Below are 22,409 nucleotides of genomic sequence, written 5' to 3'. Positions count from 1 at the left end.
TGAATTGAGGAATTTGGCATTCCATAAGACACTACAGGAACTTATTTTTATATTTTTAAATGTAAATTGATTGTTCATATGTGGTCTTTATATATAATTCAGTCAAAAATTATAAATATATTAGGTATTTATTAGTAAGATTTAAAGATAACTTTTATGAACTTCTCGGCAATTCATATATTGTACTTAACATTCTGAAAAGGTCATATTTCAAAGTATACACACAAAATAAAACATACTCTACCTGTGCTTCTACAGTTGCTAAGCCAGTTCTCAATTCTTGTAATCCATCTTTCCAGCGCTGTTGCTGCCGAAGCAGATCAATATTCATAAGAACAACCACCTATGAAAAATTAGAGCATGCTAGCCTCAAAGTATTGCTGGAAAAATAGTAACTTTTCAGTGGAGAAACCTGACAGATACCACCTTAACCAAGTGATCAAGTTTAACTTAATCTATATAAGACATATCAATACTTGACCAAAGTACTGAGAAGGGCAAAACATCGCTTCTGTGCTATTCCTGCCAAAATAAGATAGCCCCAATCTAATATGGGAAAACATCATATAAACCCAAATCAAGAGAGATTCTACAAAATAACTGATCAGTACTCATCAAAGTCATGAAAAACAAAGAAAAGACTGAGGAGGGGAGGCTAAAGAGACTCAACAACTAAGTGCAGAGTTGGATTCTAGATTGTATCCTGGAAAAAAAAAAAAAGAATGTTAGTGGAAAATTGTAAAATTCAAAACAGTCTTTTTCCTGGTTTTGATAACTACTCCGGTTATATAAGTTGTTAACAACAGGGAATTTGGGCAAATGGGAATTGTGATTTCTCTGTACTATTTTGGTAACTTTAAGTCTCAAATTATTTCAAAATAAGTTTTTAAAAATTGTATCTTAATGACTTTTTAAATAATATCATTCATAGCTTATTCAATTTTATAAACAAAATATACCTTTTCACAAAATGTAGTGTGCCATTTTCTCAGTTTTCTATTTTCAGTGGCAAGCCGTTCAGCAGCATTTTGGAGTTTTTGGATATAGCCTTCTAATTCTTTAGGATTATCCCAAGTTATCTGTGATTTCCCTCCACTTCCTGTTTTTGAATTCTATGGTACAATGAATAACCTTTAGTATGTATAAGTATTTCTTTTTTCCAAAAGTTTCAATATTCTATATCAAAAGTTCAACTATCCCCAACTCTGACCTGCAACAAAGAAAGCACATAATAATTTTCCATTTTATAAATGATAAGACAGTCTGGCAAAGATTGAGTAGCCCATTTCTTCCAGCTTCTCCCTTTTACAACTAAAAAGCCCTAGACATAACACAACAAACAAGCATAAGGTGACGGAAAGGAAGAATGAAGAAGGCAGACAGCCTAGAAACCTGAGGAATTAAGGCACGACAAACCTGGGTTTCCTTATTATCTCCTATACATCCAGGACAGGGCGCTGGAGAAGCTTCCAATCTGGAACCACTGACAGGCACAGACTAAAAAAGCTCCTATAAAGGGCTAGGAAAACAGCAGCCTAACAACAGAAAACGTTTTTAGCAATACACATCCTATTGTAGCTTAACACCAAGGAGAAAATCACCCCTTTCTAATGTTTCAGTGGGACTAAGTAAAAAGCTGATCTTCCATCACCTCCTCGGCAAAAGCATGCAGTGTTCCAATCCCCCTGACAAGGTAATATTCATGAGGCTGAACAAGGAGCTGAGCTCCCACCCCCACTCACAGCGGTGTGAATCTGCCCTCCACTCCTCTACTCCTCCTCCCTAACGTCAACAGGGCCCAGTAGGAAGCTGAGCTTACACCCCAGCTTGGAGGCAACAAGGTGCCTCCAAGTTGGTGCCTCACTTTCACAACAAGGTATCAGTAAACTAAAATGGAGCACTAAACTTCCATTCCAGTCATCTGCAATGAATCAGTGTACAAATGCTCCACTTTGGTACTGTAGGGTCCAGCAGGAAACTCAACACACACACACACACACACACACACATACACACACACACCCCCCCAACCCTCTCAGCAAAGAGACTGTTTTCTAAAATATAAAAATTAAATATTATACAATGCATCATAATATAATATCCAAAATGACCAGAATATAAGGGAAAATCACCTGTGATACCAAGAGCTAAAAAAAATCACAACTTGAATGAGAAAAGGTAACAGATGTGAACACTGAAATGAATCTGACATAAGAATTATCTGACAAGGATTTTAAGGCAGCCATCATAAAAATGCTTCAACAGGCAGTTACAAATTCTCTTGAAACTAGTGAAAAACAGAAAATCTCAAGAAAAAATAGAATTATAAAAAAAATGAGGTGGAATATATAGAACTGAAAAATACAGTAACAGAAATGTAAAACTGGCTGGATGGACTCAATAGCAGAGTGGAGATGTCAGAGGATGCAATCAGTACATTTGAGAAAAAATCAAGAGAGTTTATGTAATTTGAACAACAAAGAGAAAATAAAGGGAAAAATGAACAGAGGCTCTTGAGACAAAAGAGTTAATATATATATTAGCTTCCAAGGATTTTGTATATATATACATACATGCTTCCTAAGCATTATATGTGTATACATATATACATGCTTCCTAAAAGGAAGAAGAGAGAAAAACTGAGAAAAACAATAAATTCAAAAAACAGTAGCTGAAAACTTAACAAATGTGGCAAAAGACATAAACCTACAGATTCAAGAAGCTGAGTAAACCCCAAATAGGATAAAGTTAAAAAAGGATTCTATGCTTTCCTAGACAATAATTAAACTTCTGAAAACTAAAGACAAAGATTCTTTGAAATCTTGAATGGAGCCAAAGAGAAACAATACATTATTCAGAAAGGAACACAAATTAAAATGACAGTAGTTTGTCAGCTGAAATCATGGATGCCAGCAGGATGTGGAAAGTGTTTAAAGTGCTAAAAAAAAATGTCAAATATGCATTTCATATCTATTTAAAATATCCTTCAGGAATGAGGGAAAAGGAAAACAGGAAAACATTATCAGACAAAGGAAAGATAAGCAAATTTGTCACCAGCACACCTAATCTTAAACCATGGCTGAAGGAAGTTATTTCTTTAAAGAAGAAAAAAAAATATCAAAAGGAGCATAGAACTTCAGGAAAAAAAAAAAGAATACTGGGGAGACCATCCTGGCTAACACGGTGAAACCCCATCTCTACTAAAAAATACAAAAAAAATTAGCCGGGCATGGTGGTGGGCACCTGTAGTGCCAGCTACTCTGAGGCTGAGGCAGGAGAATGGGTGAACCCGGGAGAGCTTGCAGTGAGCCGAGATTGCGCCACTGCACTCCAGCCTGGGCGACAGAGCTAGACTCCACCTCAAAAAAAAAAGAATATTGGGATAAGTAAAAAATATAACTATATAGTAAACTATCCTTTTTGTCATGAGTTCTTTAAATCATATTTGATGATTAGGGGAAAAATTATAACACCATCTGAAGTGGTTTCAATGTATATAGGGAAAATATTTAAGACTAATATATGGAAGTAGAGAGACTGAAGAAACCTAAATAGAAGAAAAGTTTCTATACTTCACTTGAAGGGGTCAATGAAGGCATAGTAAGTCTCTGGAATATAGGAGATGCTCAATAAATAGCTGATGAATTAAAAATTGTTTACTGAATAATTACTATATATCACTTACTGTTCTATTGCTTGAGAATATGAAAATAAATAAATTACAGTCTGATTTTCTACAATGTAGTAAGTAGAGCATCATACAGAACCTTAATGTTCTCTCTACACCTATCCTAGTTTTATAACCACTACTATGTCTCCTTTAACTTGTTAAATATATTTACTTCTCACAACACAATTTTACAAAATAAGTTTCCTCCTCAGAAATATCAACAGACTTTGTTTTAAACAAATTTATTAGGGAAGAAAAAGTTGTAAGGACTTACAGCTAAAATGATCTATACATTAGAGGGAAAAGGTCAAAAATAATAAAGTGTGATTCCATTTCCAAAACTATGCATACATTTTTAAAATATGCATACATTTTCAAAAATTTGCATAGAAAAATATTTGAAAGGATGTACACCAGACTTCTTAAAATGGTCATTTCTTGATGGCATGATTATACGACATCTCTTTTTGTTTACCTGTTTTTAAACTTTGCATTATAAACTCATGTTAATCTCTGCCAACAAGAAAAAAAGTGCTTTTAATAACATCTATAATATGAATGATGTAACTTCTAGAATTATCAAGCTTGAGAACTAGTGTGCAGAAAAGAGTTAACATAGCAGGTCTGACTACCATCCTTCAAAAGACCTGCTTAAAAGATGTCCCTTAGCTGGCATTTGGGAACTTAGATTTCAGAAGAGTTCCTACCACTCTGATAAGAGTGGCTCACTGTACCTAAATAATTTGGTTTATGCTGAATATTTGCTGTCCTTCTGGGAGTTTGGAATTTCAGTGCATACTAGGCAGAAAGTGTCTACGTGGCCATCCCCGATAAAAACCTAGGTTTTGAGTCTCTAATGATCTTCTCCAGTAACACAAAATTTCAGGTGTTACAATTTGTTGCTGCAAAAAATAAGTACACCCTCTGTGATTCCACTGGGAGAAGACTCTTAGAAGTTTGTACCTGTTTTCTTGGGACTTCACCCCATCATGCACCTTTCCCTTTGCTGATTTTGCTTTGTATGCATTCACTGTAATAAATACTGCTATGAGTATGACCATACACTGAGTACTGTGGATCCTCTGAGCAAATCAAAGAATCTGGGGTGGTCCTGAGGATCCTGACACAACTAGTTATCCACTTTCGAATAGAAAAAAATAAAATGGTATATACCTCTTCTGCTTATTTTTGTCAAACATTTCATGTCTATGAAGACTAAAAATACAGACTTCAAAAAGTTAGTAGTCACATAGTAACATTCAGTTTAAACACTATTATGGGTTTTCCTAATTTTTTTTTCTTTCTTTTTTTTCTTTTTTTTTGAGATGGAGTCGCTCTGTCTCCCAGGCTAGAGTGCAGTGGCACGATCTCGACGCACTACAACCTCCACCTCCTGGGTTCAAGTGATTCTCCTGCCTCAGCCTCCCGAGTAGCTGGGATTACAGGCACCCACCACCATGCCTGGCTAATTTTTTTGTATTTTTAGTTGAGATGGAGTTTCACTACGTTGGCCAGGCTGGTCTCAAACCCCAGATGTCAGGTGATCCACCCGCCTCGGCCTCGAAAGTGCTGGGATGACAGGCGTAAGCCACTGCACCCAGCCTCCTAATTTCTTATATACAGACATTTAAATAACCACAAATAAAAAGGAAAAAAATATTACATTACAAAATTGGGAGGTGGTGGGAAAGGTCTAAGGAAGCTTGTGTATAAGGACCTCAAACTTCAGAGGATAAATGAACATAACATCATACAAATCATTTTCTATCTATATCAATGCAATTGATCGAAATCAGTACCAAAATATATGAAATATTCTAACCACTTAAACCTACAGTTAGAAAAAATAATTTTACTTGCTAAGATTGAAGGAAGTCCCTGGAAGCGAAACAAAATCTAGATCATTTGATATATTAAGCTGAAGGGAACACCGGAAAAGTAAGAATTAAACACTTCACATGTAAAATCTAATTATAATAAAATTAAAAGCCCATTTACCTTAATTATCTGTTCAAATGCTAAGGCAGATTGTAACATCATTGGCCTCTGACTTTGAATCATTTGTTGATCAATAGAATTATAAAAATGTGCCACCTACAAAGTAAAAGTCCAATTAGTAATAATTAATAACTTCATTTTTAATTTTTTATTTTTAATTGTTTGAGTGAAAATGTTAACTTTTCTCAATCCTAAAATTTAAACAGAAAATTGGTTTTTCATCTCCAATAGGGCATTTGTTCATGTATTAATACACACAATCAACAAGTAAGTGTTGAGTTCCTACAATTTGCCAAGTCATGTCCTGAAGTCTGATTAAACATAGACTATAAAACGTTGTCCCTGGAATCAAGAAGTTCACAATCTCATAGGAAAGAAGGAACTCACTGAAGCATGTTAAATGCTAAAAAACTAAATTCTTAATTCCTGCACTTCTCCAAATCTGCTCCTTCTTTTTTCAGTATATGCCACAATAATTTATTCATGTCTCAGACCAAAAATTCTTTGAGATATCCTTAATGCTTCTCTCATATTCCACATCAGCAAAAGCCTATTGCCTATACTCTCAAAATATATCTTGAATCCAACCACTTTCCCCAACCCCCATCAATTGCATCCCAATCCACACACTCTCCTCTCTTGGCAAGGCCACTGCAACAGATTTCCTAACTGGTCTCTCTGCTTCCAATCATGGCCTCCTATAATCTATTCAAAGCAGCCAGAGTGGTCTTCTTTAAACATATATCACACCTCTTGCCTACACAAAACCTAATGACTTCCCAATACACCTGAGAATAAAACCCAAAAATCCCAAAACTATTACCTAAAAACTTTCAAATTGTCTCCCAATATACTAAAGAATGAGCCAAACTGGCCTTTTTACTATTATTCTCACCTAACAAGTGAGGCTTCCTTCTAGAATTCTGCATCTGCCATTCCCTCTCCCTGGAATAGTCTTCCTCTAGACATTTGCATGGTTCTTTTGCCTACTTTATGTCATGTCTCTTCTCAAATGTTACCTCTTCATCAAGGCATACCTAACCTGACCAGTCAGTATGAAATAGCAGTCTTTGTCACAATATCTTTATTCTGTTTTATTCTTCTTCAAGGCATTTATCACTATCACTGCCTAACATTGCATTATATATTTATGTGTTTGTTATCTGTCTCTCCAACTGGAATGACAGCTCTAAGAACAGAGCCAAGCAAACAGCAAGGACTCAATAAATGCTTGTTGAATTAATTAATAAATACAGATCCTACAAGGAACAGTGTTGGACAAAGGAGGACACTCTTAACTGTGTTGGTGGAAAAAGGAGCGGTTCAGGGAATAAGATCAAGTGGACACCCTGGGCTGAGTCTAAGGCATTTAAGGAAACTTAATTTTTGTGTCTCCAGCACCTCACAAAATTCTTGGCACATAGCAGATGCTTTAAAAATATTTCTTAACTAATTTTATAGAGATCCTCTTCTTTCCACTAATACATGTAAAAATATACTTTATTTGGTGGGGAAAACCCACTCTACTTATTCTGTACCACAAAAATAGGCCCAGAAAAAGTACAATCAAGAAAACCAGAAGCAATACAATAGTATATATTCTGTTACAATCTAGCCATACTGCTATCTATCCAACATTCTGCTTTATACACCCTATTCCAGCTAAATTCTGCTCAGAAATAAAGGCATATATAAATAGATTTTCCCAGTTGTTCTTCCAGGGTAAATACAAATACCTATGACCATTCATTTTTTGAGCTCCTATTGTGTCAGACTGAATAGTTACCATATTAAAGTAAGCAAGCCTCTCTGCTTTTAAGTAGTCACTCTGACTGAAATGATCACCCAACCCTCTGTGTACTTGAGAAAAATATATGTACACTCTTCCAGACTCACATCAATCATTCCTCTGAAAAGACTTACCTGCTACTACTTCTATCCCTACCTAGGAAAAGAATTGAAACTGCCTACCTCTATGCTTTCACAAGACTTCCTGAACATCTGTAATATAGTACTTATAATACATTAAATATTGATCTACTTGTTCACTATTTTGAAATGAAACAAATAGGCCGGGTGTGGTGGCTCACGCCTGTAATCCCAGCACTTTGGGAGGCCAAGGTGGGCGGATCACAAGTTCAGGAGATCGAGACCATCCTGGCTAACATGGTGAAACTCTCTCTCTACTAAAAGTACAAAAAAAATTAGCCGTGCGTGGTGGCGGGCCCCTATAGTCCCAGCTACTCGGGAGGCTGAGGCAGGAGAATGGCATGAACCCGGGAGGCGGAGCTTGCAGTGAGCTGAGATGGCACCACTGCACTCCAGCCTGGGCAACAGAGCGAGACTCCGTCTCAAAAAAAAAAAAAAAAAAAAAAATATGAGTTCTAGAGTCAGAGAAACTTGATATCAAATCCCAGCTTCATAACTTACTATCTATGTGAAACTGGGAAAACTTTGTTAAACATCTGATCCTCAGTTAGATCAGTGGTACAATGGGGAATTAATTAAAAATAACATAATGAAAGCATCTACCACAAGGCCTGATATTTAATGAGCACTCAATGTTTAGTTTACTCTCTCCCACTAGACCAGTGATTCTCAACCAAAGCAGAGTATACCTCAGGGAACATTTGGCAATATCTAGAGATATTTTTGATTGGCAGTGCTAAGCAGATGCTAATGGATATACTAGGTGCAGGACAGGAATGCCAATAAAAAGCATATAAAGCAAAGCACAGCCCCCTAAAAAAAGAATTGATCCAAACTATCAAAAGTAAAGAGGCTAAGAAATTCTGTGCCTGACTATGATAGTACTGTATTCATTTTTATATCCTATGCTATGCCTGACAGGGTAGATATTCAATGAATCCTTGTTGAATAAAAGAATAAATGAAAGACCAAATATACAAGATACTGTTCCTGCCATCTAAAATATAATAATCAAGTCAAAGAAAAAAATGAAAAAAATCAGACACAATATGAGCAGTATTATAACAGTGATTTTCACACTGCCCAAAGAATAAAAATCAACTAAAGAAAGACACAACAGAGAAAGTGACTTGTGAATTGGAAATTAAACAATCACACTGAGTTTTCCAATCAGAGAACAGATTTCAATGCATGGAGACATGTTCAGATAAAAGCAAAGTTTTATATTACTGAAGCATAGGGTACAGTGTGACAGGGAAGTGCATAAGTAGTAAAGGCCTAAACCAGTCAGTTTAGTTGGGTCATGATTAAGAAGGGACTTGTATGCCATGTTTTGGAGCTAGACTGTGAGCTGATAATAGTTGATTTTTAGACAAGTGAAATGATGGCAATGTGCCCATAGGTAGACTGAGAAAATACTAGAAACAGAAACCATTCATCAACCTGATAATTCTTTATGACTCTGCTCCTAGAAGGCAGGCAGAGGACTCCTTAATTAGAAGGCCCTTTAAAACCCATGCAAGCAACATGAAACAAAAGAAGGAAGAATAACATACTATTTTCTAAATGCTTTTTAGAGTGAAAAGCAATAAACAATAATAATTTAATAAATTCCTTATAGGTTACAAAGCAAATTTTGTAATGGACTCATTTAGTAAAACATAATTTCACAGCTGGCAGTGCTATTCTATGAGCCTAAAAAAAAAAAAGCCTTTAGCATATTCTAGTTTAATGTAACGAACTCCAAATAGGCAGGTATTCAAAAAATGTAATTTCATACTTGTTTAAGAATAATTGCTTGCTTGCAGAATTTCTGTGCAATGTTTGCAACTTGCTGAATTTTGGCAGGAATAACAAAGCCAAGTGCAGAGAGCTGACGAACTTCTCTCAGAAGAATCACCAAACGATCTGAATAATGCACTTTTAGTGATCCATCTTTAGTATCCAATTCCATAATTCGACTACTAGCCTCAATACTATAAAACAAAATAAATAACCTGTTAAGTTTCATGTTCTCACTGTTTTGACTAATAAACATAATAGTTTTTTACAACTTTTCTGTATATCTAGTATTAGCTCAAAGTAAAAAAAAACTTTTTAATTATAGCTTTTAAGTTGTGGGTTTTTTCCATATATTATTTCACAATTCAGATTTTGGAAACAAACTGCAATATCCAAAATACATCATCACATTAATATTTCAACCAAGCAGTTTTAAAGTAAGAAAAATCAATCTCTTAACTTTCAGCTAAAACTCAAAATTGACATCATATCCACCATAAAGAAAAAATTTTGATTCATTTTCTAAAGGTATCTTTGATTTTTAAAAAAATCAGTGTACTTGCTTCTTTAGTACTTTTATTAAAACATCAATAATAAGGAATATCAAAATGGTAGGAGTAGAGATATTAAAACGTTTCATTCTTCTACCCTGTTTCACTACCTAATAATTGTCCTTTTTTGTGTTTCTTGTAAAGGCTATAATAGCAAATATTACTTTGGGGAACTCAAATCAGAATGGATTGTAAAAATGCTTGAACTAAATTCAGCAACAGGTATTATGCTTTCATCAACTTCCTTTAGGATTAGGTTTATATAATGCTGCTTTTTTTTTTTTTTTTTTTTTTTTTTGAGACAGGGTATTGCTCCAACACCCAGGCTGGAGTGCAGTACAGCGATCATGGCTCACTACAGCCTTGACCTCCCTGAGCTCAAGGATTCCTCCCATCTCAGTCTCCTGAGTAACTGGGACAACAGGCAAGCCACCATGTTCGGCTAATTTTTTTGTCTTTTGTAGAGACAGGATTTCGCCATGTTGCTCAGGCTGGTCTCAAACTCCTGGGTTCAAGTGATCCTCCCACCTTGGCCTCCCAAAGTACTGGGATTACAGGCATGAGCCACCACACCCAGCCTCATTATTTCAAATCACCCTCACAATTAAGAAAAATTGCAGGTATTAGAAGGTAACTTACTGAAAAGCAAAGAACAAAAGTATTCAGCTTATTTAATAGCATATAAAACAAAATACAATAAAAAGTAGAACACTTTAAAATGGCTTAAAATGATGATTTAGCCCAAATTTTCCTATATACAAATAAATCATGTCAGTAAACTATTATGGTGACTCTTTTTGCCTTTATTCAGGATTGATCTTCAAAGTTAGTTTGTATATACCAGCATTTCCCAAAATATGTCCAAAAACACACTGATGATTCTATGGGACAAAAAATGGGTCTAAAAAAAAAAGGGCAGGAGGAGGGGATTTCAAAGCCTAATGAGAAATGCTGTGTGGAAGGAACAAAGTTAAACAAACTTACTAACAGCAGATCTCAGACCGTTGGTATGCTACCATGCTAGTGGACCTCCACTGAAGCTCTAATGATAAAGTATGCAAATTTTCCAAAATTAGTTGACTAAAGCACTGGTTTTTTTTGTTTTTTGTTTTTCTTGCCTGGAGTCTCTCTCATGTTTTAGGCTCAAAGTAGAAGGAAAAAGAGCTAAATGGCATAAAATTATAATCACTATGCCCTAACACCGTTCAGTTTCCTCTATTTTTCCTCCAGAGCCAGAATTCCAGATTTAAATTCCCATTAGAATTAATAAGGTTAACTCATTAATACATTCAATATAGCTCAATAAATATTTACCAAAGCCATACTACGTGGGGCACCATGAAGAAATACTCTGTCTCAAGGAGTTTAAAAATAATACAATTTTACAAAACTGCAACATTGTTTAAAGTGTATGTGTGTGTGTGCATATAATATTAATGTAAACAGGTAGAAAAACATATAAATACCAATAACAAAAAAACATGGGGAAAGACTAATCCTAAAATGGGAATCCATAATTCTGGGGAACAGATAAGAGAAACAAGAGGGAAGCAGTTAACTAAATCATCAAAGTTTCCAGCCTTAATGAATTAAAAGTTGATGATCAAAAACAAACAAACAAAAAAATTAGAGGAGGAGTAGCAAGTTTGGAGAAAGGAAAAAGATAATTAATTCCCTCTGGGTATTTGGATTAATAACATATGGTTTTGGATTTTACAGTTTAATATATCTATACTTACCACAAACCAGATCTGGAATCAGATAAACCTGATTGAATATCCCTGGACCAATCATCAAATTGTTCCTGTTCATATAGTTTAAGCTGGTCTAAGAGATCTTCGGCACTTTGATGGAAACATCGAAATCCTGACAAGTCAGATAAAAGAGCCTCTGCAATCTTGATAGTATCATCTACCTTAAAAAGTCAAATTACAGACATGTGCATTATTTAAATTCCAAAAAAATTAGCATAAAGTAAGGAGTCCCCTTCTCTGATCTGTGATTCAGAAATTATTTTACCTTTCATCTATAAACAGTGAAACAGAAGATTCACCAAAGAATATAAAAATATCAACCCTGACTTTGCTTCTGAATTATACAGCCACAGAATAGCAAACACAAGAGGATAACCCATACAAGGCATAACTCCAAGAATAAAATGGAGGGTAAAGGGAAAGTCAGCCCTCAAAATATCTGTGCCCCAGTGATTTTCAGAGGAAACTCTGAGAACTTCAGCATTACTGCTAAACATGTTCAGTAATAATTTCGGCCCTTAGCAACATGCTCCGATTAAAAGCTCAAATAGTAATTAGGCCAAAGGGAATGTCAATTAAGAGACATAAATGCCTTTCCTCCACAACTGTACAGAGAACATTAGAGCACCCTGGAAAACTGACTGACAAAAACATTAGGCAGAATATATCAGAAAATAAAACATCAAAAATACAAACCTGAATAAGCAGAAATGTCGAATATGCTGGCTTTTGTAATATTCCATGAGGTCTTGCTCTTACTCACAGGCTATAATCAATTAACATTTATTGTACAAGTCTAATGCAAGACACTGAACCACATACCAGTTAGTAAGTCCATAAGAGTCTTAGGTCAATTTTAATAATATTAAAATAATAGTCACTTAAATCTATAAATTGCTCTCACTACCTTAGACCATGCCACAATTACCTTTTACCTTTCCTTTAACTTCCTTCCAACCTAAAGTGATTTAGTTACATTAAACATACTTGCAGGTAAGACTTTGCAACTACTAAAATTTTACAATATTTCTTTTTTGAGATAGCATCTCTTTCTGTCGTCCACCATGGAGCACTGTGGCACAATTATGGCTCACTGCAGCCTCAATATCCCAGGTTCAGGTGATCCTCCCACCTCAGCCTCCTGAGTAGCTGGGACTACAGATGTGCACCACCATGTCCAGCTCATTTTTGTAAACAATAATTTTTCTTTTTTTTACTCAGCGTAAAGGATATTTTCCTCCTGAATACAGGTATTTCTTTGGAACAACTGCAATTGGAATAAATGATGCATTATCTCTACAGAAAGAAGGAATAGAACCATTACGACTCCTCTGCATACTTTTTCAGTGTTCTGCATTTTGTATGAAAATTAGACAGACATGCCAAGGAAAACAGAGAATATATTTACTACAGCTCTAGAGTACCTTCTACATGCCTTAATTTAGCAGATTTTATAATTAGTACTCTTCATCTTTTATTAAAATAAATACCTTCAATTCCAACTGGCGAACCCAAACTATATTGTTGACAACTTCTGAAAGATTTTTGCCAGAAAGTGGTCCAGATGCATCACCAGGAATTCCTCGGCACCGATTCTCAAAGTCTAATCGAAAATCTATAAAATTTAAATCAAATAAATGATTACAAAGAATTAGCAAAGATTTCCTAAATAACTTCCACGTACCAAGCACTATGTCAAATGCTGTAGAAAGAAAAATAATGAGTTGGTCCTTACCCCCAAGGACTGTACCATGTATCAAATGAAACAGCGAATTATAATAACTTGTTAATGCAAAAAAATCTGTCATTTATAACAGAATAAGTAAATTAATCTTCAGCATGAAAATGTCAGAAAAATGTATCTTTAATCCTAAATGGTATGCAACGAAGCAAAAAGTAATATACAAAAATATTCTCTCAAGCAAACACTATAATCTCATAAACTTTTACCTTTAATTGAGTCCACAAGTCTTGCCAGTAAAGTTTCTCTTTCTAACATCAATTCTTTGCTTATAGTTGGACGCTTTACCAACTCTTTATATTTCAGGAATGCTTGAAGAAGCTAATATAAAATAAAATAAGTATATGTTCATCCCAACGGATCAACTCAGTAAATATATACATATTTTTATATATATATTAGCTTAAGAGAAATATTAAAAGTGAAATATCTCAATGTTTTACCTGCTGTGGACTGTCTTGAATTTCTGAAATATAATTTTTCAATTTTCCTGCTATTTTTTGTTCCGCAGGTGCAATAATCTTTTCATATTGAGACACCGCAGCTTTCCACAAGGGCTACATACATTAACAACATTGTTAGACTTTAGTATTTTTTAAATCTGTCTTTAAAAAGAACAACATAAACAGGAAACTGTACAGACATAAACAAATATATATACAACCTCAGTATATGGATTATATTGCACAGGATTCAGGCCAGTAAAAGGTTCAAATACTCGAGTGAGGCATATGATTTTCTCTTCACTGGCAGGTAAAAAATAGAGAAACTTCTCATGAATTGTTCTAATAGCCAAGACCTAAAATGAAGTATTAAAACAACAGAATTTATTTAAATCCAACCATTTGCATAAATAGGTCTAAAATCTAGATATATTGGGCAAGAATTTCTTTAAATTAGGTTTGCTAAAAAAAGAAAAAAACAATAAAACTGAAACTCTAGTCCTGAGAATTGCCACGTGACAACAACAAAGTGATGCTCAAAAACATAACTGTTTCTTCACACTAACATTAATAAGTGTGCTCAAATCTAGTGAATATATAAGACCTAAACATTTTTAAACTATGTTTAAAGTTTAACACAGTTTAAAAAACTGTTTAAACTATACTTACAGCTCATTTAAGTAAATTTTTAGAGCCTACCCTTAATATAGTAATAACTTCTGATTTTCATTATTCTGCATTAAATTGCACCTCTAATAATGAAATGACATGTTAACAGCCCTATTTTTTATTATTTACAAACAGCTGGGAAACACATATTGTATTTTGAGCTAAAAATTTCCACCAACAATCAAAAGGTAATCAAAAAGGTTAAGTGAAAACAATTCCTTCTATTTTAGTTGTAAATCTCAGTATAAACTCATGATTTATTTTTCTCTTGCTAAAAATTTACCTGTTAGCAGTTCTGTCTACTGAGAATGCCTAACAGCATTGATAACTAAGCAACAGCACTTCCCCTACAGACTGTTGTTAAATAGCCCCCAAAAAGAACAAGGCTCCTTGAAAAAAATTACTAATTCTAGGTATGAGACATAAAATGTACAACATGGGCTGGGCTGGAACATTTTTGGGGGCTTGAAAGCTATCAAAGAAATACTGAAGTTGGCCAGGTGCGGTGGCTCACGCCTGTAATCACAGCACTTTGAGAGGCCGAGGTGGGCGGATAACCTGAGGTCAGGAGTTCAAGACCAGCCTGGCCAACATGGCGAAACTCCATCTCTACTAAAAATACAAAAATTAGCCACGTGTGGTGGCGTGCACCTGTAGTCCCAGCTACTCAGGAGGCTGAAGCAGGAGAACTGCTTGATCCTGGGAGGCAGAGGTTGCAGTGAGCCAAGATCACCTCACTGTACTCTAACCTGGGCAACATATCGAGATTCCATCTCAAAAAAAAAGGAAAGAAAGAAACGCTGAAGTCATGTCAAAATGGCATAGGAGGCAACTTGAAGGGGCACTCTCTGCCCAAAAACTGAACAAATTGAGTATAATAATAATAATAACTAAAATGGACTGAAACACATAAAATACAAAAATTTATGGGTTCATAATGACACTATCAAAAAACATTTCATTGGTTGCCAATGGAACTTACTATGACACTAATCTACTTAATGTTCATTGTTCTAAAAAGTGATAAAAAGAAATAAGCAATTATCTATACTGCCGTTTCTATGCAAACTATATTTCAAAGTAACAAAAAGTTGAAGAAAAAATTCTTCTTATAGAAAAGTCATGACTAATAAAAGCAGAAAAAACACCAGAATTAGAAAATCACCATTTTGTAACTCTTCATGATTAATGACTGCTAAAAGCATTTTTTAAAAGTTGGAGAGCATTATAATAAATTCATCAGACTGATCATACCTGAACCCTCACAGATCAAACTTAACAGCACTAAAAATGGGAAAACCTGATACCACATACGTCCTGATATAGCAAGGTGAGAAATGCCATATGGCATAAAAAAAGGGGAAACTTTTAAATTAAAAATGTTTCAGGAGACCTATCAACCAAATACAATGGGTGCACCTTGTCTGCAACCTCATTCAAGTAAACCAACTATTTACAAATTTCTGAGAAAATCAGGATAAATACATGCTGGCTAGACATAAAATGATATTAAGAAATTATTGTCATTTTGTTGGCTGTGATAATGGCATTGTGGTTATGTTTTAAGGGTGGAAGTATACAATATCTCTGCTTTATAAATATTCCAGTTAAAAAAAAAAGGTTAAGAGAAAGGCAGGGAAGACAAAGATGAGAAAAGAACTGAAAAATATCAATGACTATTAAAATTGAATGGTGGATACATGGACATTCATTATACTATTTTACTTTTTAATATGTTTGAAATATTTCATTTTTAAAAAAAGTTTTGTTTTTTTTTTTAAAGTCTCTAATAAAGAACTATAGTTCTTCTAAGCAAGGCAGGAATGGTCAGTTTTGCAATCTTTAAGTAATCTCATTTTGCCTGTCCCTGTAAGCTGAATATATGTTCTTTACTGAAACTCATAACTTGTGTAAATTAAGCAATTGTTTCAAATATTTCCACTGAATACCACTTAAAAAGTTGTCCCAACTTAAAAACAATTGCAATAGCCAAAAGACCCCCTGAAAGCTTCCATACATGGTCAAGTGGGCTGATTATCTTTTTACAATAAAAAACAAAATATAAGCTCACAACTATCAAGTTGACCAGTCTCACACCAAATAAAAAGAAAGGATGTAGAAATTGGTCCAACAGAACTTTAATTCCTATTATCTCACAAAACTAATTTCCAGCAGATGTATAGTGCTTATTGATTATAAAATACATTTACAAACAAGTGAAGATACACTTTATATTTGAAGACAAAGATCTAGATAATCAAATTGATACCTCTTCAAGGCGTTTGCCAAGTTTGTCAAGTGTTTCTGGAAAATATTTTTCATTTTTCCATGGATGAGGAACATAGCGCTGCCACACCTGACCTGTTAGATGATTACAGACTATCACCCACTGTTCACAAATTGAAATACCAGCTTTCAGACTTTCTTTCACAAGATAATAAGGATCTTCCCACAGGTTCAAAGTTCCCAACTTTTTCTGAACAAACCTTCCAAATGAACCACCTAAAAAAACATAAAGCAAAGAGTTTAAGGGAAATAAATGTATTTTTATAGAATAATTATAAAATACATGCTTATGACAATATTTTTAAAATATACAAATTAGCCAACTAAGGATCTATGAAATACCACATGCATGTCCTTAGACTACCACTCTCAGTAACAAATATTTTTAAAATCACACATACATATTGCTTTGCATTTTTGCATCTTTCAATTTTCAATATACCATTACACCTTTTAAGTATAGAAATATATATGCAGCACACCAACATGGCACATGTATATATATGTAACAAACCTGCACGTTGTGCACATGTACCCTAGAACTTAAAGTATAATAAAAATATATATATATTAAATATATATATATATATATATATATATATACAATTTCCTCAAGGCTGCAGAGCCTACTGTATGGATACTGCATTATGTAAACAATCCCTAATTGCTATTTACCTCTGCTCATCACAAACAATGCTGCAATAAATATATTTGTACATATAACTTTATGTACTTATCTGACATTTCCTTATAAAATAATGACAAGGGTATTTTCTAGGTCAAAATATTTAATATTAACAAATAAGCCTATATATTTTAAATAATTTTTCAGTTTATTTCAAAATAGCTTAAATATATATAAATACTAAAAATCTATGTAAATTTGGTTATATCAATGGTTCAAAGAATTTGACACATATGATTTATACCACCCAACTATATACAAATATCTATTTAAATAATGCTACATGATTTGCTTTAAGAGTTACAGTATTACATAAAGGAGCATTTTAAGTAAGGACTTAAAGGATAAAAAGATAACAAAATAAGACAGGTTTTCAAAATTCCAAAAGTTCATTTTTTTACTAGTACCTATGATGTCTAAGAGATGCAACATTCGTGACTCAGGATACTGATCATGTTCTGTTTGTCTCCACACATCATCTACAACATCCTGAGTAGTCTCCACCAAGTCAACAACTTCTAGTAAGGATAGACTGTCCAAGTTATAAAACTCCTAGAAAAAAATGCATTAATTTTTAAACATAATTATATTTGTACCTTGGGTAATATAATCAAAATGTTCCCAGGCCTTTTCAACTGCCACAACTCTAATATTTGCCATATTATTTTCTCCTCCTTTTTCTAACAGCTTATAACTACTTCCATATGCAAATACCCTATAATTTCCCCCCAAACATCAATGTCATGAAAAGACAGAATATAAAAATTGTAAGTCTACTCATTCATTTACACAATTGGCCTAATTTTCTTTAAATTTTGATTTTTTAAAATTTACCCAGTAAAGGTGATCTCAACTCCACATATACACTACCCACTGTAGTTTGCATGTCTTTATTCATTCATTATTAATTCATAATATTATGTTTAAGAATAACACAACCACAGTCCAGATTTGTCATGCTATATTTCATCGTTACCAAAAAAAGCTTAAAACCATTTAAAACAGTCTATTAAAATATTATTGAAATAATAGTGGAAATGAGTAGAAAATTAATATATATTTGTTTTGAAAAGAGTAGACTTTTTATGTTCATACTTAAAATGGTCACTCAATTTCAATGTAGACACATAAAGGAATAATCAGTTAAATAAGCATAAAACTAAAACTTTTAATATTTCAGATTACTTCAAAATGCTAATTTGAACAAAGTGAACACCCATTCAAAAGAACGTATTACCTGTGCATGGATAAACCTGTTATATTTGTTTTTCACTATATACCTGCAGAAAAGTAATTTTGGGGCTTTTTTTGTTTTTTGTTTTTTTCTTGAGATGGAGTCTCGCACTCTTGCCCAGGCTGGAGTGCAATGGCACGATCTCCGCTCACTGCAACCTCCACCTCTCAGGTTCAGGTGATTATCCTGCCTCAGCCTCCCGGGTAGGTGCTCACCACCATGCCCAGCTAATTTTTGTACTTTTAGTAGAGACGAGGTTTCACCGTGTTGGCCAGGCTGGTCTTGAACTCCTGACCTCAAGTGATCCACCCACCTCGGCCTCCCAAAGTGCTGGGATTACAGGTGTGAGCCACCATGCCCAGGCGTAATTTTGTTTTTGAGAAAAATATTTTATAGAGATTAGAATTTAAGTTTTGGATTTCTCAATTCATTTTACATATACAACTTAAAGTTTTCTCCATATAAAGAATCTATTTTGTTCACAATCATCAAGTAGACTTTAAAACAGAAGAGAGGCTGTAAAAATTGAATCCCAAAGTACTTTTATAAGAAGCCCAATATATAACCATTTATGAATCACATACTCTTGCAACTGTTTCAAATAATTCTTTAAAATAATTGGCTCTTTCTTTACTAATCTGTTTATTTCCACGGTGAGCTTGTTCTATCCAAAACTGGAACTCATCGCTTGGTGTAAGGATACCTATAAAAGTCAAGAGGGGAAAAAAATGGTATAGAATATCAGAGAAAAAAAATGAATACAAAACAGCAGAGCAGCAAAATATTTGAGTCATCTAACACATATGCTCCTAGCTGAGGTCAAACAGGTGACACTTCCTTATTGTTTCCTATTTCATACTATAAACAAAGTGTCCTTCCTGAAGTCTACTTAGTGCCACATTTTTCAGATCTGTGTGCTTTTTGTTAGTGATTTGCTGTTTAAAATGGCCCCCAAAAAAGTGCTAAATTGCTGTCTAGTGTTCCAAAGCACAAGAAGGTTGTTATGTACCTTACCGAAAAAATACATATGCTAGATAAACTTCATTCAGGCATGAGTTACAGTGCTGTTAGCCATGAAGTCAATGTTAATGAATCAACAATATACACAAATTAAAGTGTCTTTAAACAGAAAAAAAATAATAAGGTTATGTATTGATCAGTTGATGAGATGTTATGACCAGGGGCTCAAAGGAACCTAATCCTGTATTGCTCCTAGGAACAAAGGTTCAATATTCACTAATTCAGTGTTTACAGTGTTTACAGTGACTTTATAGAACACAACTACTGCCTCGGCACTTTGGGAGGCCTAGTAGTGAGGATCCCTTGAGGCCAGTAGTTTGACACCAGCCTTGGCAATAGAGCAAGACCCCATCTTTACAAGAACTAAAATAAATCAGCCAGCGGATAGTGGTATGCACCTGTAGTTCTAGCTACTCTGGAGGCTCAAGCTAGATTGCACATTATTAACAATTATATTTTCCTCTTCTCTACATCCACATAAATCTACTCATTTTTTAAAACCTATGCTCAGAGAAATTCCAAAAGTATTTGAAGAAATCTATGAAGAAATATGTTCATTTACTAATGTACTAATGAGACAATCATTTTGTACTCTTTTATTAAGCTATGGTTATATACCTCGTGTGTCATCTTCCTTAAATTTCAATTTTGTTAAGTTAGTGTCTGATCTTCGTAGAACTATACCCAACCCAGCTTCTAGTTCACTCAAAAGATTCTGAAGTTTGGGATCAAAGTTTCTGCTCCATTCCTGATCCTAAATAAAAACAGACAAGAGCAACCAAGATTGATCAAAATTTTGCTAATCAAATTGGCTTCCCAAAACACTGTCCAAAACCCCATTTTTCTTAAAGCCTGCCGCTACCTCCACTTCATAAGAAGAATAAAAAGTCCTCTCAACAGTTAAAACTATGAAAAGCATTTAATGTAGAAATGTTGAGTTGATGTGGATTGCATTTTATACCTTTCTCCAATTTCTCTATTTTTTACCACAACTTACATTAAAATTTAAGTTAAAAAAAGTTAAGAAAAGATATTTTAATTAAAATTAAAACACTACTAACATTAACAGTAAAAAATAGATATTTATGTTTATATGAAAACATTTATCCAAATACCTCAGTTAAAAAAAATGACAGCTTCTTTTCTCACCTTTAACAACATTGGTGCGAATACTTGCCGTACTGCTTGGTAAAGAGAACTAATAGGTGACTCTAACATAGATGAAACAAGAATGTTATCATGTAGATTCTCATCAGTAATTACTTCAGGTCGCAGCTTGAAAAACACCAGCACTTTATCTTTTGTGTCACCAAACTCAATCTAAAGTGATAAATGATTTTTAATGTTATCTTCATAAAATTTAATATTTGAAAAAAATGTAGACAAAGTTCTATCACTATAATTATACCTCTTGGAAAAAAATAGTTACTTTAAAAATAAATATATTAAAACCAATTTATCTCTTCTTTCCTTAAGAATACTTCAGTTTAAAAACTTATTCCCACTTACATTAGATCATAAAGTCACTTTGATAAGTTATTTATAAACATAAAACAATATATACGTTGTTGACTGCTAACTATTCCATTCCAGTCAGATTCCATTCCAGCCAGATTCCATTCCAGCCAGAGTCCATTCTAGCCAGAATCAGTAATAGTACGGATGAAAGCTGTAGGCTCCAGGTACACAATGAGTAGTGTGCTTCTCTAGTAACCCAGAAAGTCTATAACAAAATGTAATTAATTACCCTCTTACTTAGAAAAAGCATTTTAAAAGGTGCTTTTAAAATTATACATGCACTCAAAACTACCAAAATGAACTTAAGTTGTCTATCTCCTGAAATTAACTTTATCTTAACTGAAAATTTTTCCTTAAAGAGTTAAAAGCATAAAACTTTGTTAAATTGTCATATAGCTAGATTATTTTAAATCGGAACCAGATGAACTCAATTGGAATTCACTACAGCAATCTTGTTTAAAATAGGTCAGTTCATAGTAATGAGTTCATTAGTTGAGAAGTATACTAGTCAAAGGAAGTTTTTGCATTATACACACATTTTCAGTTATTCTCATTTCTTTTTTCAGGAAAAGAAGTCTACACATTAAAAAGCTTTCAAACAAGGTCACTGCTGTGTAGGAAGAACAGCTATGGGTCTCATGCCACTTATTTCTATCCAAATAATTACATTTTTGGCCACTGGAAAGGAGCTGAAACTTTGTTACTGCTCAAATGCTTATAATATTTCATGACACATGAAAAGTATATGAAATCCACATGTCAGTGTCCATAAATAAAGTTTTATTAGAACATAGCCATTCCCATTCAATTACATGTATTATTACAAAGTATTACATGTCTGCTTTCACACTACAAAGGCCAAGTTGTAGCTGCAATGGAGCCCCTTGTTGCCTGCAATATTATCTGACCCATTACAGAAAACTTTTTGCCAACCTCTGTCCTAAAGCATAAACCACAGCTCTCTCTTGCTTAAGATTACCAATAACTTCCTATTTCAATTTAAATGGTATACAATGTCCTAAATGATCAGCCTGTGCCTTATTCTCCTTTCCATCTACCACAATGTTCCTTCATACCATAAACTTCAGCAATCACTCTGGATTTTTTTTCTTGCCCCTGGAAACTAAGT

At 34.0% G+C, this 22,409-nt stretch overlaps 1 protein-coding gene across 2 annotated transcripts in view; it reads right to left on the bottom strand.

The window, feature by feature from the left end:
- DYNC2H1 (dynein cytoplasmic 2 heavy chain 1) overlaps positions 1 to 22,409 on the bottom strand; it is a 374,041-nt gene that overhangs the window by 348,493 nt on the left and 3,139 nt on the right. For both annotated transcript variants that reach the window (XM_003828371.5, XM_003828370.6), the window contains exons 2-15: positions 20,912 to 21,082; positions 20,381 to 20,516; positions 19,327 to 19,445; positions 17,916 to 18,060; positions 16,807 to 17,039; positions 14,090 to 14,224; positions 13,869 to 13,982; positions 13,635 to 13,746; positions 13,175 to 13,299; positions 11,670 to 11,845; positions 9,378 to 9,573; positions 5,669 to 5,764; positions 960 to 1,112; positions 245 to 343 (exon numbers count right to left, since the gene is read on the bottom strand). In XM_003828371.5, the coding sequence (XP_003828419.1) occupies positions 245 to 343; positions 960 to 1,112; positions 5,669 to 5,764; positions 9,378 to 9,573; positions 11,670 to 11,845; positions 13,175 to 13,299; positions 13,635 to 13,746; positions 13,869 to 13,982; positions 14,090 to 14,224; positions 16,807 to 17,039; positions 17,916 to 18,060; positions 19,327 to 19,445; positions 20,381 to 20,516; positions 20,912 to 21,082 (2,010 nt within the window). The remainder of the gene's footprint in view (positions 1 to 244; positions 344 to 959; positions 1,113 to 5,668; positions 5,765 to 9,377; positions 9,574 to 11,669; positions 11,846 to 13,174; positions 13,300 to 13,634; positions 13,747 to 13,868; positions 13,983 to 14,089; positions 14,225 to 16,806; positions 17,040 to 17,915; positions 18,061 to 19,326; positions 19,446 to 20,380; positions 20,517 to 20,911; positions 21,083 to 22,409) is intronic.

Source organism: Pan paniscus, chromosome 9 (assembly GCF_029289425.2).
Source record: "Pan paniscus chromosome 9, NHGRI_mPanPan1-v2.0_pri, whole genome shotgun sequence".
In the NCBI taxonomy this organism is placed as follows: domain Eukaryota; kingdom Metazoa; phylum Chordata; class Mammalia; order Primates; family Hominidae; genus Pan; species Pan paniscus.
Note: the sequence above shows the minus strand (reverse complement) of the source record. Positions and strands in the feature narration are given on the sequence as shown.